This window comes from Carcharhinus amblyrhynchos, chromosome 1, assembly GCF_965287045.1.
Source record: "Carcharhinus amblyrhynchos chromosome 1, sCarAmb.v2.hapA, whole genome shotgun sequence".
Lineage (NCBI taxonomy): Eukaryota > Metazoa > Chordata > Chondrichthyes > Carcharhiniformes > Carcharhinidae > Carcharhinus > Carcharhinus amblyrhynchos.
The window spans coordinates 82237534-82265072 of record NC_137324.1 but is presented as its reverse complement, the minus strand read 5'-3'; the positions used below and the strand labels follow the sequence as shown (position 1 = coordinate 82265072).

General features: G+C 39.5%; 1 protein-coding gene across 2 annotated transcripts in view; it reads left to right on the top strand.

The window, feature by feature from the left end:
• The window catches only part of atp10d (ATPase phospholipid transporting 10D), a 197248-nt gene that overhangs the window by 115413 nt on the left and 54296 nt on the right, over window positions 1–27539 (top strand). For both annotated transcript variants that reach the window (XM_080188039.1, XM_080188045.1), the window contains exons 5-12: window positions 4210–4295; window positions 5674–5780; window positions 6609–6740; window positions 10435–10562; window positions 14476–14728; window positions 17331–17566; window positions 18950–19138; window positions 25160–25778. In XM_080188039.1, the coding sequence (XP_080044165.1) occupies window positions 4210–4295; window positions 5674–5780; window positions 6609–6740; window positions 10435–10562; window positions 14476–14728; window positions 17331–17566; window positions 18950–19138; window positions 25160–25778 (1750 nt within the window). The remainder of the gene's footprint in view (window positions 1–4209; window positions 4296–5673; window positions 5781–6608; window positions 6741–10434; window positions 10563–14475; window positions 14729–17330; window positions 17567–18949; window positions 19139–25159; window positions 25779–27539) is intronic.

Below are 27539 nucleotides of genomic sequence, written 5' to 3'. Positions count from 1 at the left end.
TCTGAGCCAAAGTTCCTCCAGCCATCGAGAATTATTGCAAATGTATTCCCCTGATCATACATGAGTCCACAAGCTCCCACGTTCTGTACCTGTAACACACCACTTGCCCTGCCATCTTTATAATGGTTAATTGATTAATTGTTATATTGATTACATTTTAGCTAATGTCTCTAGTCCTGCGTGTGCTTGTATTCTTCTTATTTCAGTACACTTGGCCCAGTTGTAATTTCTTAGTTAAGATAAATATGAAATACTGACCTAATAAGCTTTTCAACTTTCAGTAAACATTACTAATAAAACTTTACAATAACTGAAATTATTTGAGCTTTGAAAGGTAAGTGATAAAAATATTCACCAACCAATCAATTACCTTTTTTCCTGTGATATCACACATTGATTTTTCTCAGAATATGGTTGATCTGCCCTGGAACCATGGATTGGACTGGACTGGATAGCTCTTTTAGGTATTGCCATTTATCTCTAGGTCTTCTCCCTGCCCATCTTTCTCCACTACTCAGTGACTTTACTATGACTGTGTGGCCAAATTCCCTTCCAGCTCAATTTTTAAGTTTGCTGATGACACCACCATAGTGGTTGGATCTCAAACAATGATGAGATGGAGTACAGGAAAGAGAGAATCTGGTGAGTTGGTGTGACAACAATAATCTCTCCCTCAAAGTCAATGAAAGGAAAAAGATAGTCATCTACTCCAGAAAACGTAGTAGAGGACACATCCCTGTTTACATCAACAGGCAGAAGCAGAAACGGTCATGAGCTTCAAGATTCTGGGTTCCAGATCACCAATAATCTGTTGTGGCCCCTCCATGCTGACACTATAGTTGAAAAAGCCCACCAATGCCTCCGTTTTCTCAGGAGGCTAAAAAAAGTTTGACTTATCTGCTATGCTGTCACAACATTTACAGGTGCACCATAGAAAGCATCCTTTCTGGTTGTGTTATAGCTTGATGTGGCTCCAGCTCTTTCCAAGACCACAAGAAACTATGATGGGTTGTGAATGAAGCCCAGTCCATCTCACAATCCAGCCTCCCGTCCATTGACTCTGTCTTCATTTCCCACTGTCTCGGAAAAACAGCCAGCATGATCAAGGACCCCATGCACCCTGGACGTACTCTCTTCTACCTTCTTCTATCGGGAAAAAGATACAAAAGTCTGAGGTCACGTACCAACCGACTCAAGAACAGCTCCTTTCCTGCTGCCTGCAGACTTTTTTGAATGGGCTTACCTTATATTTTCTCTACACCCTAACTATGACTGTAACACTACATTCTACACCCTGTCCTTTCCTTCTCTATGCATGTATGCTTTGGCTGTGTAGCCCACTAGAAACAATATATACTGTACACTAATACATGTGCTAATGAATCAAATCAAATATACTCAACAAATTAATTGAGTTACCTTGACTAGTTCATTGCTGAGAATTTCTGTCAGGTTCTCATTAACCAAGTGATTATTTCTAACAGTATATCCAATTAACCAAGTGATTACGTCAAAGTAGAAAGAAACTTGAGCAAGGAGTAAGACGGGCTAAAAGGGATCATGAAAAAGCATTGGCCAGCAGGATTAAGGAAAATCCCAAGGCTTTTTATACATATATAAAGAGCAAAAGGGTTGGCCCACTCAAGGACAAGGGAGGGAATTTATGCGTGGAGCCAGAGGAAATGGTCGCGGTATTAAATGAGTACTTTGTGAAAGAACAGTATTCACCAAAGAAAAGGACTTGGTGGATGATGAGTCTGGGAAAGGTTGTGTAGCTAGTTTGAGTCATGTTGAGGTAAAAAAGGAGGTGGTATTGGGGTTCTTGAGAAACATTAAGGTAGACAAGTCCCCAAGGGCCTAATGGGATATACCCCAGAATACTGAGAGGCAAGGGAGGAAGTCCTGGGGCCTTGAGAGCAATCTTTGTATCCTCACTGGCTATAGGGGAGATCCCAGAGGATTGGAGAATAGCCAATGTTGTTCCTTTGTTTAAGAAGGATAGCAAGAATAATCCAGGTAATTACAGGCCAGTGAGCCTTACATCAATGGTAGGGAAATTATTGGAGAGGATTCTTCAAGACAGGATTTATTCCCACTTGGAAACAAGTGGACGTATTAGTGAGAGGCAACGTGGTTTTGTGAAGGGGAGATTGTGTCTCAGGAACTGGATCAAAATTTTTGGGGAAGTGACGAAGATGATTGATGAGGGTAGGGCAGTGGATGTTGTCTACATGGATTTCAGTAAGGCCTTTGACAAGGCCCCTCATAGCAGCCTGGTGAAGTCGCATTGGATCAGAGGTGAGCTGGCAAGGTGGATGCAAAACCGGCTCGGTCAAGGAAGAAGAGGGTAGCAGTGGAAGGGTGCGTTTCTGAATGGAAGGCTGTGACCAGTGGTGTTCCTCAGAGATCAGTGCTGGGACCTTTTGCTGTTTGTAATATATTTAAATGATTTGAAGGAAAATGTAACTGGTTCGATTAAGTTTGCGGACAACACAAAGGTTGGTGGATTTGTGAATAGCAATGAGGACCATCAGAGGATACAGCAGGATATAGATCAGTTGGAGATTTGGGCAGAGAGATGGCAGATGAAGTTTAATCTGAACAAATGTGAGGTAATGCATTTTGGAAGGAGTAATGCAGATAGGAAATATTCAGTAAATGGCAGAAGCATAGGAGTATTGATAGGCAGAGGGATCTGGGTGTACAGGTACACAGGTCACAAAGTGGCAATGCAGGCAGAAAAGTTAGTCAAGAAGGCATACTGCGTGCTTGCCTTCATCAGCCGTGGTATTGAGTTTAAAAATTGGCAAGTCATGTTGCAGCTTTATGGAACCTTAGTTAAGCCGTACTCGGAATATAGTGTTCAGTTCTGATCACCACACTACCTGAAAGATTTAGAGGCTTTGGAGAGGGTACAGAGAAGATTCAACAGGATGTTACCTGGTATGGAAGGCATTAGTTATGAGGAGAGGTTGGAGAAACTTGGTTTGTTCTCATTGGAGCGATGGAGATTGAGGGGGGACCTGATAGAAGTCTACAAGATTGAAAGGCATGGACAGAGTAGTCAGAAGCTTTTTCCCGGCGTGACTGAGTCAATTACTAAGAAGCATAGGTTTAAGGTGCAAGGTGCAAGGTTTAAAGGAGATATGAGGCAGATTTTTTTAGAGAGAGAGTAGTGGGTGCCTGGAACTCGTTGCTGGGGAGGTAATGGAAGCAGATACAGTAGTAATTTTTAAGGGACGTCTTGACAAGTACGTTAATAGGATGGGAATAGAGGGATATGGTTCCTGGAAGGGTAGGGAGTTTTAGTTAAGCCGGGCAGCATGGTCGGTGCAGGTTTGGAGGGCCGAAGGGCCTGTTCCTGTGCTGTAATTTTCTTTCTTCTAGTTCTATATCCAATTGCCTGTACTCAATTGAGTTTCCTGGTGATTATCTGGATATTTTGCTGATGGGATAAAAAGTGGTCCCATTCATTTTTTTAAGGCAATTGGTCTCTTCTCACTTTGCAAACTGTCTCTATTTCTATAATTTTGGAATGCAGAAGGGGTAGTGATGCATAACAGCAGCCACCTTTGACAGTAATCCCAAGTCATTGGTTTGAGACTGTTTTTAAAAAATCATTTGGGGGTTTCCAGGCTGTAAATTCATAATTCATTTTTCGTATAACATCATTTGACAACATTGCAAACATCCAGTATTGAGAATATGCATTTGAGTTTTGGTACATGGTTTATGATAGTTTACCACTAACCAACTCGTAAGATTTTAAAAATATCTCCTGATTAATTGCATATCAATTTATAGAGGTTAATTCCATGACCTTGCATTCTTAGAAGGAGGCTGCAAATGCAGGGAGCGCAGCTCAGTGCCACCCTGTCTCTTATGAGAGCACAGCTTTCCCAACGGCTTGTGGAACTAACCGTATTGTTATACTTTTGGATTTCCCAGTTCTGTTCCTGCATTTCAATATTCATGGAAAAAAGTATGCCATAAAGGAGAATGTTTAGACTTATCCCCTTCCCCACTATTGAAACTGCTGAATTAATGGCAGAGCAACCTGTTGTATTATAATTGCTATATTTGTATATATTTCAGTGACCATTTCTTGATGCCTACTTACAATACAAAGCCATTGAGATTTTCTGATGTCCTGTGATTGACGTAAACTAAATAAATTGGCTTGTCACTTCATATTTGCTTTTCCTATAGGGCTTTCAAGTTGATCCTGAGAGATTCACCAGCAGAATAGAATGTGAAAGTCCAAACAATGATCTAAACAAGTTCAAAGGATATATGTAAGTGCCCAGTGGTTGTCAACTAACCAAGTATAAGTTTAAGATAAAGGCTTTCAGTGTTGGGAAGCCTATTTCAAAACATGTTCTTGCTTAACCTTGGTGTCCGACTTGACTGAGCTTCAAATCTTCATTCACCGACACCGCCATCTTCCAGCTATAAAATCCTCCTTATCTCACTTTCATTGCACTGACTTCCTCATTCATGTCTTTGTCTGTACTTTGAGTTTCAAATTTTCCAATACTTCATCACTAGCCTACTGAACTGTATGCTGAATAATCACCAACTCCTGGCAACATTGCTACCTGCATCCAGTCCCATACTAAATCTATTCATTGGCAGTATCTTGTCTTCCAGACCTTCATTGCCTTTCCATTTCCTGGTGCATTGACTCTAAAATCTTTAAGTTTGTCAAAAATCACCCCCACTGTTTTGCTGTATTCTCCCTCTCCTCAGACTCTACCACTGGTGATGGAGCCCTGGCACTACGTAGTTCTCACAGTAAAAAGTCTGACAAATAGGTTGGACTAAAAATGTCAGACTTTTTACTGTGTTTACGCCAGTCCAACGCCGGCATACCCACATCATGACTACGTAGTTTTCAGCCTTGCTTTGTTGAAAAATCCATTTCCCTATGCTTGACTTGCTCCCTCTTGGCTTCATGTCCTCTCCCAAATTGTGAAATCATTTAGGATGATTTGCTACCCATGCATTCTACACCATGATCTCTTATTTTGCATAGTAAACTTTTGATGTGGCACCTGGAAATGTCCTTTGGAAATCTAAATACATTCACAGGTTACCCTTCATAAATATTGCTTGTTACTTTCTCCAAGAAATGCAATAAATTAGCCAAACATGATTTTCTTTTCACAAAACTATATTGACATTGCCAAATTGTACCAAGATTTTCTAAGTCCATTAAGGCCATAACTTCCTTAATAATTACATGCTTACCTCCTGCCCCCTATTGTGACACCACCATTAACGCCCTTCGTTAACTCTTGATGGTACATCCTTCCCTTAGAATATCTTTTTCTTCATTGGAATGCATCTTTTCTGAGCTTTCTGGAAAATGTCCTTAAATGCTCGCCACTGCAACTCCACTGAATTATCTCTTAACCTCGTTTCCAGTTCACTTTAGCCAGCTTGGATCCACTCTTTTTTTTCCCTCAAATTGTTATTATTAAGGATGGGTAATTTAAGCAGTCTCATTATACCACATAGCAGTCTTGTATGAATAGTGCGTGTTTGGAAATATGCTTTCTTAGACCGTGTTTCTCTGAAATGTACCTTAATGAATATTTGGAAGAATAATAAATAAACTGGTTTTCCTTCAATAATAATCAATTGTACTGAAAATTGCTGTTTTGTGTGCAGGGTACATCAGAATAAAGATCGGGTTGGCCTCAGTAAAGAAAATCTTTTGCTTCGAGGTTGCACCATAAGGAACACTGAGGCTGTTGTTGGAATTGTTGTTTATGCAGGTTGGTGTTAAAAATGAACCATTATTTAGTGTAAAATAGCATGGTAAGTCTACATGTTTATGATTTTTTTTCTGAATGCAAGTGTTTCACAATGAGTTAGCAGAAAAATTAAAATTTGTTTAATGACGTTGCTGATGGTTTTAAAAAAGGACTCAAGTTGGCTGCCAGAAGAAGAACATTTCAGCCAGTAAATCTGTTGACATCTAGTCTTCTGTCTGGTTTCAGAATGCAAAGGAATATTTTGGTTTTTTATTGTATTGGAAACATGTTTTTATTGGTTCATCCTCATGGTTCCTATGTGAAGTTGAAAGAAATGCTTAATTTGAACACTGTCATATTTTTGTCCCCTTTATTTTGAACAGCGCACTTTGATGACATCTCAGTTGACACTCAACTGGGAAGATTTATTACTTTCGATCAATTTGAAGGAGTTATTATTAATATCAGTCAATACATATAACTTTTGTGCTAATGACAATTAGTAATGTAATTTCACTTCCTATTTACTGTTGCTCCCAGTAACCACACTAATTTTTCTCTATATCTACAGTGCTCTTATTCAAATCTTAGTTCAAAATTAAAAGTACAGTCAAAATTATGTCAGAGATTATGACCATAATGTGAGAGGAATTATGAGCTGGTGACGTTATAAGCAGCAAATGCTTACTCATGCTGATTTGGGCACTACAAATAATTTAGTTGACTAAAGGAGCCTAGCTTCCTATTCCTATTCCTGTTTGTTGTTTAGTTCTAGTAATTAAAGAAAACACTCAGTTTTCCTGTTACATTGGTTTTCAGTTTATTTTCATTATTTTTATCCCAAACCAGGACATGAAACCAAAGCAATGATGAATAACAGTGGCCCTCGTTACAAGCGCAGCAAGCTAGAAAGGAAGCTTAATACAGATGTTCTTTGGTGCGTGGTCCTACTATTGGTGATGTGCTTGATTGGAGCATTTGGTAAGTGACCAAAATATGTATAAAAGAAGTCTGGCCTGACTGTACATTGAGTTAAATATTTCTCCCTGTGCGAAAAGTTGCTCAACAATCCCTCATCAATCCGGAAACATATATTCTTATTGAAACCTGAAGCACAAATTCACTGTTCACATTTAATTAGTCTGTGGTGTAATTTGAATAGTACAAGTTTGGATGCTGTCCCTTGGACAAATTGTTCCTATTAACATTTTTTTATGATCTATCTTATAGTCTATTTTTATGATAATCAATACCTTAGACTTAAGCTTTGAGATCCACATTGCTTTTGAAAAGAGAGAAAATCCATGGATGGATTTGAAAATTGATGTGCTAGAGAATTGGGGGGAGGGGTGCAGTGGCAATGAAGTTGAGAGAAGATCAGGCTAATATGAGTGCAGGACATATTGCAAGCTAGGTAGAGCTTGAGATTGTCATGCCAAGAAGACATGGAAGAAAATGATATTCATATCATTTCAGCTACTTGATATTTATTTTAACATACAATGAACAAATGCTTTACAAGGACTGAACTGAGAGTCTCTAACAGGCAGTCTGGCCATGCAGGAGCGAAGAGAGCCCATTGGGCCCCCCGGGAGGTTGAGGATAAGGTGAGGTGTCCCTTGGGCAGTACCAGTCTGGCACCCTGGCACTGCCCACCAGACATTGGGCAGTGCCAAGGGATCGGGTCCAGATGGGGGCAGGGCCAATGGGGGGGCGCGATTGGTGCGGGGGGGGGGGTGGGCAGATCCATTGCCACAATACCAGAGATCTGTGGGAGGGAGCGAGGGCAATTGGCATGACCATCTGCTGAGGAGTGGGCCTTTGGGGCTGTTGGGTGGGGAAGATTGGGGGTAGCTGTGGGTAGGGGGGGGGGTGCATTCAAGGGGCTGGTCATCGGGATGTGGGAGGGTCATGGGGCTCGGCCGGGGAGGTCTGGGAGACCAACAATTGGGTGGTGGGGCGTTGGAAGGCCAGCAAAAGGAGGTTGTGGGGCTGGCGAATGATCTAGTGGCCGGCAGTGGGGGTAACCACTGCACATGTGCCAATCCCTGTGCTGACAGATCGATGCATGTGCAGAGGACCGCTCAATGCTCTGGTGCTGGCCTCTCTGATGGAAATAGGCCTCGCCCACAGATTTCCAAAGTGAATCTTACTAGGGCTCTTGGAGATGCACAGAGTGCCAGAAATTCATTCTGGAAATCACGCTTAAAAAAAAAAAGCAGGATTTATTCCCATTTTCCCGCATGTTGGGAACTTAGAATTTTTTGGTAGAATTCTGGCCATTACGTTTAAAGATGTATTAATGCCCCCTATGCCTGCAGAAATCAAATTCCAATGAAATGCACAAAGATTTCTTTACATTTCATATGTCACATGACACCCCCCCCCCCCCCCAAGTGAAATGTAACATTGCTTTGTGAAGCTAAAAGAGGCAGTCTGTCATCTATCAACAAAACAACAGCACACCCAAAGCTCTTTTCAGGTTTAAATGTATGGCTCTTATCTGCACTTCAGTCGCTGCTTTTTGAATTTCTGTACCAGTGTCAAGTACAAGAGTAATTCATCTCCACGTCCTTCTTCCATCATGAATTCAGCACTACTGCCAGGAAAATGGAGAGTGATCAATATTTGTATTGTTAAATATTAGAAATAAGATGTAGTTTTTTGTGGGTTTACGTTAGTATTTTTGTAAAAGGAAAGGTAAATCTATAGTTAGATTTACTTTTGACAAAGGTGTTTGCGTTTGGTGCTTGGTTTTGATAAAAGCGGCATTCGTGGCTGGAGAGGGTTATGGTGTGAAAAGTAAACAAACTGTGGAGAGGTTGAAGTAGTTGCTTAGCAACCATAAGCACCATTAGGGTAGGAAGAGTTTGAGTTGAGTTTTTAGCAGGATGTATTGCAGTTCAAGATAGGAAGCCAGAGAGTTAACATTTTAGTTCTGCAAGAAGGATAGGAGGACAAGACAAAGGGACTACAAAAAGGCAGACTTTCCAAAGAACCAAATAAAGTCTAGATGACCAAGGAATTCAGACAGACAGAATGCCTCAGGAAGACTGAAGTGAAGGGAACAGAGACTAAGAAGTTCAACAAGGAGAATTCAAGGGAAAGGCTGATAATGTGCTCTGAGTTAGAGAGAGCTGCTGCAATGTCCATGCCCTCTTGCAGTTTATCACAATACTCCCCATAGGTCATGATACTTCCATGTTTTATGTCATATGCAAATTTTGAAATTGTGCCCTGTAAACTCAAGTCTAGATTGTTAACACAAAGAGAAAAGCAAGGGTCCTAACACCGGTACCTGGAAACCCAGGATATATTTTGCTGCAGTTTGGTGAACAATCATTGACTCACTGCCATAATCAACTGAGTTACTAGAAGAGTCGCCACAAAAGCATTTTCAGTTAGTTGTACACATGTGGTTGATGTGGTGTAGATGGGCTTCGCAAAGATAGAGTGGATGAGATGGTGGTATAGTGGTAATGCCCCTGGATAGGTAATCCAGATTTCCAGGCTACTGCTTTGGAAACACAGGTTCAAATCCCACTATGGCAGCCGACGATTAAATTCAATTGGTCAAAAAATCTGGAATCAAAACCAAGTCAGTGAGAATAAAGCTATCGTTGATTATTGTAAAAAACCTACTAGTTCACATGTCCTTTAGGGAAGGATACCTGATATTCTTACCTGTCTGACCGAAATGTGGCTTGAGATCCACAGTAATGTAGTTGACTCTTACCTGCCCTTTAAAATGGCCTGACAAGCCATTCAATTCAAGGGAAATTAGAGATGGCAAACAAATACTAGCTTTGCAAGTGATGCCTGTATTCCCATGAAAGGATTTTTGTAAAAAGCCTGCTTTCTTTCAATTAATTTCGTATTTCTATCACTACTGTCTCTTTAGTCTATGGGCTCTAATTTTGCCAACAAATGACACTTGATCAAGTATCTTTTCGAAGCCCATATACATCACATCAACCGCATGTGTACAACTAACTAAAAATGCTTTTGTGGCGACTCTCCTAGTAACTCAGTTGATTATGGCAGTGAGTCGCTGTCCCATATACAACCAGGAAAGTCCCAAGTTTAGCCTCAAGTCTGCACACTAAGTTAGTTGATCTGTCAGATTTCCGTTAATCTTTAATAGTATACTTCAAAGGTCCTGTTTTCCCAGAAAATGTAACATTGTCTGCAAGCCTGGATATGCTTCTTTTAGTATCTTTGTTGATGATTTCATAAATATTGTGAATGACAGAATTTTTTGTTCCATTTATTAAGAGTTCATCTGAGCATTGTACCCAACTAGAATTGCAATGATCGAAAATTGGTCCTCAAAATGGTTTGAATTTGCTGCTACGAATTGGATTCTTTACGTAATTGACTTTACCTTTTGACCTGAATAGATTTTTCTATTATCCGTAATGTGCCAGCCTGTATCAAAATGCACACTGTTACCTGAATCTTCTTGATAACTCTTGTGCAGTGTGAGCATTGTGTGTTGTATTTTATGGAGTCACCAAAACTCCTATAAGGCTCCTGTTTCCTGGTATGCTAAAGAAACATTGTGAATAAAACATTTATAAATTATTCCAAGTATTGTAATTTTTCTGCAATGTTTAAAAATAATGTTGTTCAATTTCTTAGATCTCTAATATTAACGCCTCTGTTTTATGATAAGGTCATGGGATTTGGCTAAGCGGCTATTCGCAGATCCCCATTTTTAATGTTCCACAGCCAGATGGGGAACATACTCCTCCAGCTTTGGCGGCATTCTACATGTTCTGGACCATGATCATTTTATTACAGGTAAGGAGGCTGCACATTTTAATTTGCATTGATCCAGGTTGAAAACCTGTCCCCAATTTATAAACGCAAAGCAAAAACATCTTATCAAGGTGAGTATTGTTAATAGTGAGGAACTAAGGACGTTCTCTTTTAGTCTAGAGTTTAATTTGGTGTAATATTCGTAACTTCAAAATAAAGATCAAAACAGTGCTAAATACTGACCATTTTCCTCTTTTATTGTACTGTTATTGCCATTGCCATGACTGAGATCAACTAACTTCGTGCAGACTTGATGCTGAACCTGGGACTTCCCTGGTTGTGTATGAGGCAGCTACAAACTACTGCAGCCAACTGAGTCAGCTGACATAAAAACACTTTGAATAAGTTGTTGTATGTAAACAGTTGATGTGGTGTACAGTAACTTCCAGAAGGCATTGACGAAGTGTCACATAACAAGCTTGTAAGCAGAATTAGAGCCCAGGATTTTCCTTTTAATTTATTCTTTCATTGGATATGGGATTCACTGGCAAGGCCAGATTTATTTGCCATCTCTAATTTCCCATCAATTGAGTGGCTTGCTAAACCATTTCAGAGTGCAGTCAAAAGCAAACCACATTACTGTGGATCTGGAGTCATATTTTTGCCAGGCCAGGCAAGCATAGTAGATTTCCTTTCCGAATGGACATTAGTGATTAAGCTGGGTTTTTACAAAAATCGATGATAGTTTGATGATCACCATTCTGAGACTTAAGCCCAGATTTTTGTCTCCACAGAGTCTGGAGATTTGCCCTTGGACCTTCAAAAGTGTCTGCATGCAGCTTGGGGATTATTGATCGAGAGTTGAGGCTTTTTGGGAAACTGATTCGAAAAGGAGTCAGGGCAGGCAGCCTTGGAACATAAGCAGAGATTGTTGGTGCAGAGGCAGGCTGGGCGTAATGACTGCCTCTCTGCTTTGGCACTTACTTTAAATCATTTTTAAAAGTCACCCCTCCAAGCCTCACTACTCATCCCCCTGTCACCCCACACACACTTTCACACTTATGCCAACCTACGCTTCCCACACACCAAACTTTGCCTCCATACCAACTCATCTATTATTCCTGTTGCACACTGGGCAGCCTTGACAGTTGTAATGAGTTTGTAAAACATGTATAATTATGTCTAATTCTAGCATATCCATAGATTGCTGCACCTCTTCCAAAGGATGCCAGGATTCTATCCAAAGGGGTACTTTGACTCCTCAAAGAATTCATTAAGTTCAGACATCTTCTTACTTGTAATTCTATGCACATTCTGGGATTCATGAAGCTACGATTCAGAAATTTGAAATAAATGGGAGCAGCTAATGATATTTTGCTTCTGCAAACTACGCATGCAATAACCCCAACCCAAAGCCAGTCCCGCCGCCACAAAGATAAGAAATGCCAGATCCGCGTACAGGACTTAAAAAATTCGACCATTTCCAGAATTTTCACCACAATAGTGAAGTAGGGAAAGGGTTAATGGATTTTGTGTCTAGAATATATCACAAACATAACCCTTCCTCGTGGGCTACATTAGGGGTACCATTCACATACACACGGGGCAGGGTAGGTGTAGGAAAATGCTTTGTTGAAATGGCGGCGCGGGCTCGTTGGGCCGAAGGGCCTGTTTCCCGTGCTGGGTTGTTCTTTGTTGGCTGATCTCCTTTAGCTAATACTGCTCCTGGCATTAATATAAGTTATTTGTTAATGTATTACATGCTTTAACTCTCATTTTTATAAAGACAGATAGTTTAATGTGAATGTTATTTTGTAGACTTTGTAAATCTTACCTATTTGTGTTAGTTGGTCATCGTTACACAGATGGTAGTTTACGATACCGGCTTTTGACAAAAAGAGTCCTGCTGGGACAGCCGCGATCTCACAAGTAACTTCAAAGATAGGGATGCCGGTACTGCTGCAGAAGGGTTTTGAATCGTGACCAGATTGAAGACTGTGTCATAACTGCAGCTGCCAGCTGGACTGTGATTCCTGATTAAATCTGGGGCTGAATCACGACCGAGGAAGGAAGACCCGAAGGTCTGGTCGGGATTGGAACTTTGAATCGTGATTACTGCTGGAGCTCATAGTGTATAAATGCCCACTTGTGTTTGTATTCTGTGAGAAGTCTGGTAGTCCTGGTTGGAACCAGTTTCTTCCAAAACTTTGTAATAGAACCACTGTATTTTGACTCACTAACAGTCTTCGAGGTATTATTTTACCTACAACAGAGAGCTGCTTCGTTGTGGTAAAAAATTGAGCCCTGGTTTCAATTCCAAATATTTATTAATTGATTTTAAATTCCACCAGCTGCCATGGCGGGATTTGAACCTGTGTCCTCCAGAATATTAGCTTGGGCCTCTAGTTTATCTGTCCAGGGACCTTACCATTACTTCCTCACTTGAGTGAATGGTTGTTTTCCGGACTGCGCAAGTATCCATTGAGTTTCCAGGTGTCAGTGTTAAGATCCTTCTTTTTCTCTGTATTAATTATCTAGACTTGAGTGTACTGGACACAATTTCAAAATTTGCATACGACATAAAACATGGGAGAATTGTGGCCTGTGAGGAGCATGGTGAGAGGACAAACAGTCTGGTGGAAATGGATAGACATGTGACAGATGAAGAGACATGTGAAGTGATTCCTTTTGGTAGAAATAAGAGGAAAGCCAATAAACTAAAGGATACAATTCTAAATGAGATTTAGAAACTGAGGAACTTTGGTGCAAATGCCTATAAATCATTGAAGGTGACAAGACAGGTTGAGAAAATGGTTAATAAATTATTGGACATCCTAAGCTTTAATAGGGACAGAGAGTTATGATAAATCGACATAAAACACTAATTCAGCTTTGACTACTAATGTGCCCAGTTCAAGGTATCACACTTTAGGAAAGATATGAAGACATTAGTGTAAAAAGATTCACAAAAGTGTTTCTAGAATGAGGAATTTTGGTTATGTGGATAGAAGCTGGAGCTGGTCTCTTTGGAGAAGGGAATATTAAGAGGAGATTTCATAGAGGCATTCAAAATCATGAGAGGTCTTGACAGAGTAGATGGGGAGAAATTGTCCTCATTAATAGTAGAATCAAGAACCAGAAGACACTGATATAAGGCAATTAGCAAAAAAAAATGGTGATCTGAAGAAAACCCATTTTATACAACGAGTGGCTAGGATCCATTCGTAGACACGCTGGGTAGAATAGGTGTAGGGTGATGCGGTGGCGTGGGCTCGTTGGGCCGAAGGGCCTGTTTCCCGTGCTGGGTTGTTCTTTGTTCTTTGATCTGGAATCCAATGTGCGAGAATTTGATGGACGCAGATTTAGTTGAGAATTCATTTGAGAATTGTATAATTATCTGTAAAAAAAAAATTGTAGGCAATGGGGAAAAGTTGGGGAAGTGGGATTAACTGAGTTGCTTTTGCAGCAAGCCGGTATGGACATGATGGACTGAATAGCCTACTTTTGTGCTGTAACAACTCTAATGTTTTTATAATGTTGGCAAAACATTCTAAAAGCAAGCCCATCTGTGATAAAGATCTTGCTGGCTATTTAAAAATAGCCAATTCACAGCATCAGCATCTGGTACAAATTGTGTGGAGTGGAAGGTATCTCCCCAGAGAGACAAGAAAAATCCGACAGTGAGTTTACAATTGCATTGGCTGAACTCTGGGAGCTGGCTCAGTAGCCTTTAACTGGAAGTTCTTAGAGCAATATTTTTAAAATGTGTTTAACTTTACACAAAATATTTGTCAGTTTTGCAATTTTAGAAATAACTGACTCCAAAATAGTGTATTTTAGTATTATGGAAATATAACATTAAAAAATAACTGTTCAAGCTAAAACTTATCCTGAATAACCTGATTATGTGCAAATGGTACTTTTGTTTATACCATCTTGGTTCTTTATTTCTCAGGTGTTGATCCCAATTTCCTTGTATGTATCCATTGAAATAGTAAAGCTGGGTCAAATACTCCTCCTCCAGAGTGACATTGACTTGTATGATGAAAATATAGATTCAACAATACAGTGCCGGGCTTTGAACATTACTGAAGACTTGGGACAGATTCAATACCTCTTCTCAGATAAAACTGGAACACTCACTGAGAACAAAATGATTTTCTGCAGATGTAACATTGCTGGGGTTGAGTATTTCCATGAAGAAAATGGTACGTTCCCATCTTTTTTATGGCCTCTGGCTTTTACTTGCAGATATAATGATTTGCCAGATTTTAAAAGCTTTTAAATATTCGTATGTACTACCTCACAGAACTTATCCAGTAAGTCCTAGATATAGCAACCAAAAAGATTCTAGGTTCTTTCTCAAATATGTGGTGACTTAACTCATCATGAACATAACTTGCCAGCCACACTGCTTTAGAGATGGGGGGGTTGGGTAGCTTACAAAAGGTGAGTGTAAAGTTGTATACCAAGTGATCTCCTGTGGCACGGTGAAACTGGAACCAGCTACCCAGTTGTCTGTGGAAGGTAACCACTTGCTAGCAATTAAGTCGCCACTTGGGTGCAGATTGGTCATGCTGCCAGGATCCTCCTGATGATGGGTCCTCCTGCTGAAGTCAAAGCCCTGCAGATGGCTGGAGGACTAGCAAAGTCTACTGTGAGCCCCCTATTCCCACCCAAGGACCACGATGCTGGAAGTCCACCCTCCACAATGAAGGCAATCAATATATTGTAAACATTAGTGGTCCCAGCACTGATCCCTGTAGAACCCCACTCGTTACAGATCGCCAACCTGAAAAAGAACCCTTTTTCCCCACTCAGTGTTTCCTGCCTATTGGCCAATTCTCTATCCATGCCAACACCATGGGTTCTTATCTTATGACTTAACCTTTTGTGAGGTATCTTATCAAAAGCCTTCTGAAAGTCCAAATATAACTGATTTCCTGCTATCCACTCTGATTGAGACTTTCTCGAAAAACTCGAATAAATTAGTCAGACACGGTTCCTCTTTCATGAAGCCATGCTGATTCTGCTAGATTAGAGTAAGATTTTCCAAATGTGCTGTTCATACTTGCTTAACAATTAGTTCCAATATTTTTCCAATAATAGATTTTAGGGGAATCAGCCTATTTTTACCACCTTTTTGCCTTCCTACCTTTTTGAATAGGGCTTTCACATTGGTGGTTTTCCAATCTCAGTAGTTCTCCAGAAGCCAAGGATTTCTGAAAAATTGTAACCAATGCATTCACTACCTCAGTAGCTATTTCTTTTAGCATCATAGGTTGCAAGCCATCCAGGCCAGGAGTCTTATCTGCCTTTAGCCTGTTAGTTTGCCTAATACTGCTTCTCTAATGACGGTGATGATACTTAATTTCTCCCCTGTATTCTTGAGTATTAATGGGATATTTATGATTTTTTAAATGCATTATTAAGACTTGGTTAATAATAGATTCCAGCATTTTCCCCAAAAATTGATATTAAGCTAATTGGCATTGCTTTTTTCCCCCCTCTTTAGAAAAGCTATGTAACATTTGCCTATTTCAATCTAATAAGTCCTGAAACTCCCTTCCTGACAGCATCAGGGGTGTACCTACACAATATGGACTGCAGTGATTTAAGAACACAGTTCACTATCACCTCAAGCACAATTAAGGATATGCAATGCTGCCCATGTTCCATAAAAGAATAAAAAAAACTCAATCCCCACTCACTTATGCCTACTCTTCTCATTCATACCCACTTACTGATGTTCAAGTTTTGCATCTTTTTAATAAATATTCTGCCTTTTCATTCTTACAACCAAAATAAGTAAATTCACACTTCCCTACATTGTACTCCTCTTTATTGTCCACTCAGTTAACCTGATATCTTCTCCTCATTACGTCCCAAAACGTCCCAAGTTAATTCACTTTTGTAACTGAATTACTAATTTTTTTAAAAAAATAAAAGATGAGATAAAATCCTGCATAATTGACCATAATCTCCTCCTTTAATAAAAAAGGCACTGGAAGCTAATTTACTGGAATGAAATGGGACAGACGTGTTTTGTGAACTTTGTCATTGGGGATATCAACCATCTGCCATCCTTGTCTTTTTGACACACTGTTGAGTTCCATTATGGAAGCAGTATTGTGTTAAGATTTTTAAAAAGATAAATGGTTGCCAAACTAATTTTAATATAATCAGCCAAGCTATGTGAAGATCCCAATGTACCTCGTATACCTGTGTTCTCCATTACATTAGTCAAGCTAGCCACATGTGGTTGACTGAGAATCCTGATGTGGTTAATTGCATTTTGGACAAGGAATTAAAAAGATGAGTAATAGATGCTATTGATGGGCATTTGATTACTATGCTCCTATTGGCACAGCAAATGAATGTGCATTTCAACATTTTTGTGCATTTGTTGGTAAGATAGAAAGCAGAGTGTTTGTCGATCATTGTGAATTCCTTGTTTCCTTAAATACTGAATGATGGTAGATATTTATAAATATACATATAAACCTGTATATTTACCTACGTTGTGAGCTGGAATGCGAGGCATTCACTACCAAATTAGTACACGTGACTAAAACTTGTGTTGGAAAAGCCATTTTACATACACTTGTATTGAAGATTGACTTCAAAACAGCTTTGTGCATCATGCCCTTTAAAGTCTTTAAGCAGGGTACATCTAAAAGAACAGAATGTTCAGCATTAAGTGCTGATGAACATTGAATTATTGTGACCTGCACCATTTGTGTGAAGAGAAAACATGAGAGAGTCCACTACAACTCTTTATATATATCTTGGCTTCTTTTCATCCCTCAGCAAAAAGGCTGGAGTTCTACCAGGATTTTGTTTCTGAAGATTTATCTAATGCTCCTGTGGAATCCGTTTGTAAATGGCACCATTTGAACAGCTGCAGATCACCACCTGTACAGGAGAGCCATAGCTCACTGAATTGTTTAACTGCTAATCGCTCAACACTGAGGAAGGAGGATGCATCTGAAGAGGAACATGAAAAAATTACACATTCCTGTGATGTGGCATTCAGCAGCTCAATTGTGAGTATGCTCACTATATTCTGTTTATTTTGTTTAATGAAGCTTCTCATTTCTTACTCTTGTTCCTGAGCTGAATACATTTTCTAAAATTTGGTAGGACACAAACAAAAGCTGCAGCAAATGTGATCAATGCATATATTCCTGTCTCTTTCAAACATGTAAATAGACTCCATTCTAAAATAAAATAGATTGAATATAAAGTTTTTGAAATCTGTCCATGTGTTTTTCCTCGATACTAAAATTGTGAAACATTTAATAAAGGTAAAACCCAAATTCTAAAGCTCAGCATATTTTTTTCTTAGTTGCATATAGTTCGATCATTTTATTTTAGATATTTATTAAACTTAAAAGGAGCACTCATCTGCATCGGGGAATAGCACAGCATTGTTAGCAGCTTGCTCATCTTCCACATTTTGATATCTATTATAAGGAGAGTGAAGGTAGCTCCCGGTAAATAGAAAATGGAAAATCCAAACAAGACCTATTATAGGTGCGTAAATGAATGGGCTAGATCTGCAAGAGACGTGGGAGTATTTTAATTGAAATCCTTGCAGTATTGAAGAATTATAGGACAGTGGAGGGAATTTCTTCAGTAGAAAAAATCGGAACATAAATTGTTTCATTAAAAATTGATGGGTGGAATTTTACAGTTAATAACAAAACAACAGCAATTGTACTGAACTTAAAGAAAGCTGCCCACTTTGATCTAGTGAGCTCTGTGGCTTGCCATTCCCCTTTCTTGATGGTAGTTTAAAGTCTGTCACCGTGTCAAAGGGATGGTTTGGTGTGCAACAACTGTAATGTCAACAAGTAAATATTTGCCCACAAAAAAATGCACTTAATGCATTATATGCACAATATCCTTCATTTTTGATTTCTTTTTGTAGTTGAGTAAAATATGATTTCATTTAGATGCAAACTAAAATATAAATAAACTTTCGTAAACATTTAGGGGGTGACCTCAACAGTTCACCCTCTGAAGACGTGTTTCCAAACCCCAGTGGTTGTGTCAGTTTCAATAGCAAGTGCTGGAAGTTTTGTTTCATTACAACAAAATATCTGGACCATTGAAGATAAAATGGGTTCTGAGATGTGGAGTCCAAGACTAAATCAATGGAAGTGTTTGATAGTGGGCTGTGTACTTTACAAATAATAATATTGAGAATGTGAAAGAGCAGAACTCGGAATTTTAGAAAAAAGGTAAAACTATGGCAATACAGCAGTTATGGGGGTGAATGTTCTATGAAAGGCCTTCCTTCAGAAATAAAAAATAGCCTAAATGCAAATGGGAAATAGTCAAACCCCTATCTTCTGCCTCCTTAGTTTCTCTATACTGTGAGTTTTAATAGAATCATTGGCCTAATAATGTGTCCTGATTTGCAGGAGAGAGATGTTGCACCAGATTCTCAGCTTCTCAGGAAATTAGAACATATCACATCTTATCCACTGGACCTGTTGGATGGGGCAGAAGAAGGGCTATCCCTGGAATACAAATACATTGTTGACTTCTTCCTTGCTTTAACTATCTGCAATACTGTTGTTGTGTCATCGCTTCATCAGCCGAAGCATCGGGTAAAATGAACATCTATTCAGTGTTTGATAATTTAAAATAAGATTTGCTTAGAACTCTGAAATCTGGATTTAAGTTGAGAACTGAATGATGGGTGAAACTGTCTTGTTTAATTACTTTTAAGTGTTCTACGTGAAATTAGTTGGTATAGTTTCAATCCATATTGGTGATGTGGAGATGGGGGATGAGGACAGGGGGTGATACTCCTATGGCAGCAAAGATGAAGCTTTCATGTTGACACTAGGTCCAAAAGTAGAAAATTGCTCTCCTCTGAGGTTTCCTTCAACTTAAGAAACCATGAAATATATTCTACAAACAATATTTATCTGATTTGATTTATTATTGTTACATGTATTAACATACAGTGAAAAGTATTGTTTCTTGCGTGCTATACAGTCAAAACATACCATTAATAATGAAGGAAATGAGAGAGTACAGAATGTAATGTTACAGTCATAGCTAGGTTGTAGAGAAAGATCAACTTAATGCAAGTTAAGTCCATTCAAAAGTCTGACAGCAACAGGGAAGAAGCTGTCCTTGAGTCGGTTGATGTGTGACCTCAGACTTTTATAATCCTCGCAAAACACTAGAATCTCGGGTCTTTATGATAGTAAAAAGTGTGTTCGTGATAATCTGATACTAAACTATCTTCAAGTAAACAAATACTAAGGTAATTGTGTAATCTGTTTTAATCTGAATAATGGCGACAAAGAAAGATGGGGTTAAAAAGGAAAAGCATCTGATCCACAGAAAATTTACAGCACAGAAAGAGGCTCTTCAATCCATTGTATCTGTCTGAGGGGTGTCTCAAACAATTTAAAATTATGAAATGAGATGGAAGGAACAGAATCAGTAATGTATGGGAAATTAGAGATAATTTCAAATATAGGTTTTCAGAGCAGAATCCTTCCCGTATGGTTAGTACTGATGCCTCATAGCGCCAATGACCAGGGCTCAATTCCAGCTTCAGGTCACTGTCTATGTGGAATTTGTAAGTTCTTCCCATGTCTGCGTGGGTTTCTTCCTACAATCCAACGATGTGCAGGTTATGTTGATTGGCCATGCTAAGTTGTCCCTTGGTGTCAGGGGAATTAGCAGGTTAAATATGTGGGGTTACGAGGATAGAGCCTGGGTAGGATTGTTGTTGGAATCGGCTCAATGGGCCGAGTGGCCTCTGCACTGTTGAGATTCTATGATTCTGTTCTATGATGAAAAGTGTTAAAATTCATATTGTGCCATTACCAATAGTAGGGGCACTACCTAGAGAAAATTATTGTTTTAACAGAATAGAATAAGAAAACAAAATACACCTTTTGTATAGTTATGTATGTAGCTTGTCCCTAAATGTGGTTCTGTGCATTGTAGGAGACTGTATAGTTTTAAAAGCCATTCTTTGGCTGAGATGTTAACTGAGACTCTGTCAGCCTATTTTAGTGGATGGTAAAAATGCATTGAAGAAAGAATGGAATTGTCCTGATGTCTTAGCCAACTTGCCTCCTTTAATCTGTGAAACCAAAAACAAATAAATTGGTAATTCCACTCCCTGCTGTTTGTGGGATGTTGCTATGCATAAAACAAATTGTTGGGCTTTTCCACGTGGTAGTAATTTCATAATGTAATTACTTTATTGTGAAGCATTTGGGCCAATTTGAGTGTTAAGTTCTTAAAATTCCAAATGTTTTAAAAACATGTAGATTTTCTCCATACTATAATTACATTTCCAGCTTTACAGTTCCTATTAACTTGTTGTTGAATGATTTTGAGATGTATTAACTTCCATGGGTTATATTCACAGGAATTCAGAAGAATGAAGGGAATCTCATAAACTATGAAATTCTAACTGGGCTATACAGGGTAGATGCAGAAAGGATGCCCTCGATGGTGGGAGTGTCCAAAACTAGGGGTCACTCTGAGAATACTGGGTCGACCATTTAGGACTGAGAGGAGAAATTTCTTCATTCAGAGTTTGAAAGTCTGTGGAATTCTCTGTCACAGGGAGTAGTTGAGGCCAAAACATTGTATCTCTTCAAGAAGGAGTCAGATGTGGCTCTTGGGACTAACGGGATCAAAGTATATGGGGGAAGATGGAATGGAACTATTGAGTTGGATGATCAGCCATGACCGTAATGAATGGTCATAATGGCTGCAAGAACAGAATGGTCGCTGCCTGCTCCTGTTTTCTATGTTTCTGTGTGAGCTCACAGGTGAAAACAGGTTAGCAACACCATAACCATGTTCAGGACTATTCATGAGTTTGTGGAACGGAACAGGGACTGGACTAAGAATGTGGCAAGGTTAGAGCATCTTTTCTTGGCAAATAGAATTGCAGAATAGACTGAAAAGCACTCAATTCTTCAGAGTGTGTGGGTCGAAGTCTTAAAAGCTAGTGCAAAATTTAGCAACACCCGGAGATTGGGGAACATTGCACTTCTGGACTTAGTTGCACTCGTTCAGAATCGCCACAATCCAAAACCCTCCATGATTGTCTATTGTTTCCAGTTCCATAGTAAGGCAGGGCATTTTGTAATTAACTTAGTTGTGGAATCAAGACAACTGCCTGAACATTGGGAGTTTCAAGCAGTATTGGAGGGCATAAAACATAGGAGCAGAATTAGGCCACTCGGCACATCGAGTCTGCTCCACTATTCAATCATGATTGATATTTTTCTCATCCCCATTCTCCTGCCTTTTCCCCAAAACCCCTGACCCCGTTATTAATCAAGAGCGTATCTATTTCTATCTTAAAGACACTCAATCACCTTGCCTCCACAGCCTTCTGCACCAAAGAATTCCACAGATTCACCATTCTCTGGCTGAAGAAATTCCTCCTCGTTTCTCTTTCAAAGAATCTAGCCTGAGATTGTGCTCTCTTGTTCTAGTTTTTCCCACTAGTTGAAACATTTTTTCCACATCCTCTCTATCAATGCCTCGCTGTATTCTGTAAGTTTCAATAAGATGTCCTCTCATCCTTCTAAACTCCAATGAGTACAGACCCAGAGTCCTCAACCATTCTTCATATGACAAACTCTTCATCCCAGGGAGCATTCTTATGAACCTCCTCTGGACCCTTTCCAAGGCTGACACACCCTTCCTTAGATAAGGGGTCCAAAACTGCTCACAGTACTCCAAATGGGATCTGACTAGATCTTTATACAGCCTCAGGTGTACATCCTGCTCTTGTATTCTAGCCCTCTCAACATGAATGCTAACATTGCATTTGCCTTCCTAACTGACGACTGAACCTGCACATTAGAAAATCTTGAACATGGACTCCCAAGTCCCTTTGTGTTTCTGATTTCCTAAGCATTTTCCCATTTAGAAAATAGTCTATGCCTCCATTTCTCCTTCCAAAATGCATAACCTCAATTTTCTGCATTGTATTCCATCTGCCACTTCTTTGCCCACACTCCTAACCTGTCCAAGTCTTTCTGCAGCCCCCCGCTTCCTCAGTACTACATGTCCCTCTACATACCTTTATCTCATTTGCAAACTTAGCAACAGTGCCTTCAGTTCCTTTTTCCAAATTGTTAATGTATGTTGTGAAAAGTTGTGCTCCCAACACTGACCCCTGGGGCACCCAGCTGCCATCCTGAAAAAGACCCCTTTTATCCCCACTCTGGCTTCTGTCAGTCACAGTAAGAAGTCTGACAACACCAGGTTTAAGTCCAACCAATTTCAAAATCAGTTGGACTTAAACCTGGTGTTGTCAGACTTCTTACTGGATAGGCAATGGATAGAGGTTTGGCTGACCTGACAGCATGTGGAGGTGCCGGCGTTGGACTGGGGTAAATACAGTAAGAAGTCTGACAACACCAGGTTTAAGTCCAGCTGATTTTGAAATCGGTTGGACTTAAACCTGGTGTTGTCGGACTTCTTACTGTATTTACCCCAGTCCAACGCCGGCACCTCCACATGCTGTCAGTCAGCCAAACCTCTATCCTTTGCCAGGATCTTACCCTTAACAATATGGGTTGTTAACTTATTTGACAGTCTCCTATGCAGCACTTTGTCAAAGGCCTTCTGGAAATCTAAATAAATCACGTCCACTGGCTCTCCTTTAGCTTGTTTCCTTGTTACCTCCTCAGAGAACTCAGATTTGTCAGACATGACCTCCCCTTGACAAAGCCATGCTGACTCAGCCCTACTTTATCATGCACTTCCAAGTATTCTGTGATCTCATCTTTAATAATGGACTCTAAGATCTTGCGAATGACTGAAGTGAGGCTAACCAGCCTATAATTTCCCTGCTGTCTCCCTTCTTTCTTAAACAGCGGTGTTACATTAGCTACTTTCCAGTCCTCCAGTGATTCTGGAAAGATCGCCACCAATGCCTCCACAATTTCCTCAGCTATCTCTTTTAGAACCCTAGGGTGTAGTCCATATGGTCCAGTTGACTTATCCACCTTCAGACCTTTCAGTTTCCCCAGAACCTTATCCTTAATGATGGCCACTACACTCACCTGACTCTCCTGGAGCTCTGTCTTCCACTGTGAAGACTGAATCAAAGTAACTATTTAGTTCCTCTACCATTTCTTTGTTTCCTATTATTACTTCTCCAGCCTCATTTTCCATTGATCCAATGTCTATTCTTGCCTCTCTCTTCCCTTTTATATATTGAAAAAACTCTTTCTTTTATATTACTACTAAGCTTACACTCATATTTCATCTTCCCCCTTTATTGCTTTTTTGTTGTCCTCTGCTCACTTTTAAAGGCTTCCCAATCCTCTGGCTCAGAACAGGCAGAGCAACAGAGTACGTTGTAATGCGAGTGAGGGGCACCTGGAACTTATCTATGCTACAGTGGATGTCAATGGAAAACAAATTAAGATGGGGGTGGATATGGAAGCTTCCGTATCTGCAATCAGTGAGGAGATCTACAAGAAGATTTTGGACTCTAAACTGATGGCAGCTGTTACTCAGGCAGGGATCCAACTTTGGATGTACACCAGAGAAGCCATACCATTGCTTGGGGCATTAGAATTGGATATTGCATACAACAGCCAAAAAGCAAGAGCATGGTAAGAGGTAAAGGGCCTAGTTTACTGGGGTGTGACTGGCTCAGTAACATTCTGTTGAACTGGAGTGAGATTAAGCACATACAGGTGACAGAGCATATCGTTCAGAAATAGCCTGAGATTTTCAAAGAAGAACTGGGTAAATTGTGTGGCCCTACAGTTAGGTTGTTCGTAGATCTTCACTCAGACTATGGGGGAGGGAAAAGGGTGTTGTTGCAGTTTTGAACACTGCAGCTGAAAGTTCAGTAATAGATTCTTGTGAAAGATTTCGTCTTGTGATTGATGCAATGCTCAAGATCTTATCCACCCAACAAATTGCAAGCTCCCTGATATAAGCAGTTCATGCAAAATAATTTGCTTCAGGTGGTTGGCAGTACAGTCCACATCAGTTAATCAATGCGAGGAATCCCAAAATACCCTCTGTGCACCCGTGGCCATCCCTTGACCTTAGAACGGATTATAATTAGTTTTGCATTTCCTGTTCATTTGAATGCAGGGGAGAAAAGGATTCACCAAGAAGAAAATTTGACAAGCTTTACAGCTTCATGTAAGATCATCAGATAAACTTGGAGATTTAAGAAACTCACCTTCTCAAGGCAGATAGAGATGGGCAATGAATGCTGGCCTAGCCAGCAAAGCCCACATCCCGTGAATGAATTTTAAAAAACAGTATTTCTGTTTGCAGATCTAAAACAATTTGAACACAGGCAGTCTTTGTCTATTGTTTTGAACATTGTAGCATTGTCAGCAGAACTAGTAAAGTAAACCTTGGAGAAAGTAATGAGAACAGAGGGAATTCTTCAGACAATTACATATGCCTGATGGCTGTTAATTTGTTCTAACTTACGTGGAAGAAGAAAGAAGTATTAATGCTCACATGTTCTTTTTTCAACGTGTAGGAAGTTTTTTAAGAAATTGTAATGTTATCCTGTTGGAGTGAACTAAGTTCATATACATGTGAAAATCCCAAAGCTTTTCTAGTTTTAATGTATTTTTATGTTCATAAAGGTACGAATACCATCAATCAGCAATACTCAAAGGAAGACTCTGGAAGAAATAAAGCAGATGTTTCATAGATTTTCGGTGTCTCGTATGAGTGCTTCCTCGCTTTCAAATGGAAAAGATTTACTTACAGTAAATCCAGGTAGTTTTGCAAACAAACTGTTAGATAGAGTGAAGCCGGCTTCACCCAGTGTACTCGAGGAACAAATTGAAGCAGCTGCTGGATTAACAAAGGAAATCAATGCCACTGGTGACCATTCTCCAGCTGAGGAAAATGTTCAAAATGTGTCAGAAGAGCCCGATGAAACTGCAAACAGTTCACTCACTGGTCGGGGCAGGTCTGCAGAACAACTGCATTATGAAGCTGAGAGCCCAGATGAAGCTGCATTGGTACATGCAGCTCGGGCCTATAAATGCACGTTAATATCCAAGACTCCTAATCAAGTCACTGTGGAACTTGACAAAGTAGGACAATTACATTTTCAACTCTTGCATATATTACCATTTGATTCAATTCGCAAGAGGATGTCTGTGGTAGTCCGACATCCACTGACTAACAAAATAGTTGTTTATACAAAAGGTGCCGATTCAGTCATGATGGATCTTTTGGATACTTCTAACAAAGGTATGTAAAGGATTGTAGTATTTGCATTTACCTACTCTAAGTCTTTGAATTTTAGATGTTTTTGTAAGCATTTTGAAACTGAAACAATGTTATAAACAGGAGCTAAAATACTTTTAAAAAGTTGTAAAACACTTCTTCCTCGTGCACACCATAATCCAATGAAGAAGACTCAAGCAATGGACAAGTCAGAGCCTTGATTCTCTGGATCACATTTTCTAACCTGTACTGTTACAGATGGGTGCTCACTACACACGCATCTCTTGTTATTACAAAACAGGCTCAACCAAAACTTTTAAATATTGGCGAACTTCAAAGGAATGAGAAATGAAGTGATCATAATAAACTGAGTTGTTAACAGGTAAATCAATAAGCAAATAACAAGTAGTCAAGGAGGTATTTGGTACGGTATAAAACTATATAAAGTACATTTGCAGAATTATGTACTGTTAGAAGACAAAAATTCCAATTGTGTAATTAAGTAATCATGGTCAAGCATCGAGGTAAGATTGAGTATTGAACTAAAAGTAATAGTTTACACAAATGTTCTGTTAAGTGGAAATCCAGTAGATTGAAAGAGCTATAAAATACCATAAGGAATAAAACTAAAGTAATAAAAGGTGCATAAAGGAGTTTTAAAAAAAACTGGCAAAAGATATGTGAAAAGAATGACAATGGTAAAAGGAAATATGGCCCATTAAAGACAGATGCAGGCAAGACTAATGGACAATAGGAAATAACAGCTTTGCTAAATGACTACTTTGCATCCATGTTCATAGAGCAAGAGAACAAAATCCTAGCTGTACACGTGAAATAAAAAAATAAGTTCAAGTTAGTGAATTTAACATAAATGTATAAAAAATGAAAGGAGTGACACTGAAATGAGACCTATCTCTAGAACCTAATTGTTTCCGCTCCAGAATATTAAATTCATAAGATATAAGAGCAGAATTAGACCATTTGGCTCATTGAGTCTGCTCTGCCATTCGATTATGTCTGATATGCTCCTCATCCCCATTTTCATGCCTTCTCCCCATAACCTTTCAACTCATTATCAATTTAACCTGTCTAACTTCTCCTTAAATGTACTCACTTCCCTGCATCCACTGCACTTCGGGGTAGCGAATTCCACAGATTCTCAACCCTTTGGGAGAAGTAGTTTCTCCTAACTCTGTTTTAAATTTGCTACCCATTATCCTAAGTCCATGATCTCTCATCTGAGAATGCTCCACTAGCAGGAGCATTCACTCCATATCGACCTTATCCATACCTTTAATAATCTTTGCACTTGATCTTCCCTCATTCTTTTAAACTCCAGAGAGTATAGGCCTAAACTGTTCAATCTCTCTTCATTAGACAAACTCCTCATCCCTGGAATCAATCTAGTGAACCTCCTCTGACCCAACTTTAGTGCCACTTTCTTTAAATACGGGGACCAAAACTATACACAGTACTCCAGGCGCAACCTCATCAATGCCTTGTATAATTGCAATAATACTTCCTTACCTTTATATTTTAAGAAATAGTTGAAGAAATTGCATTCAAGATTTGGTCAAAATGTTCTAAAGTTCACTATATTAGGAAATGTGCTTATGAACTGGAAAATTGCAGTATCATTCTAAAGTGGGACGGAGGGAAGGAGAAACCAGCAAACTATAGATCTGTTGGAACAAAGTACAGCACAGGAACAGGTCCTTCAGCCCTCCAAGCCTGCGCCAAACACATTTATCTATCTAGACCAACGGCTTATATCCCTCTATCAAG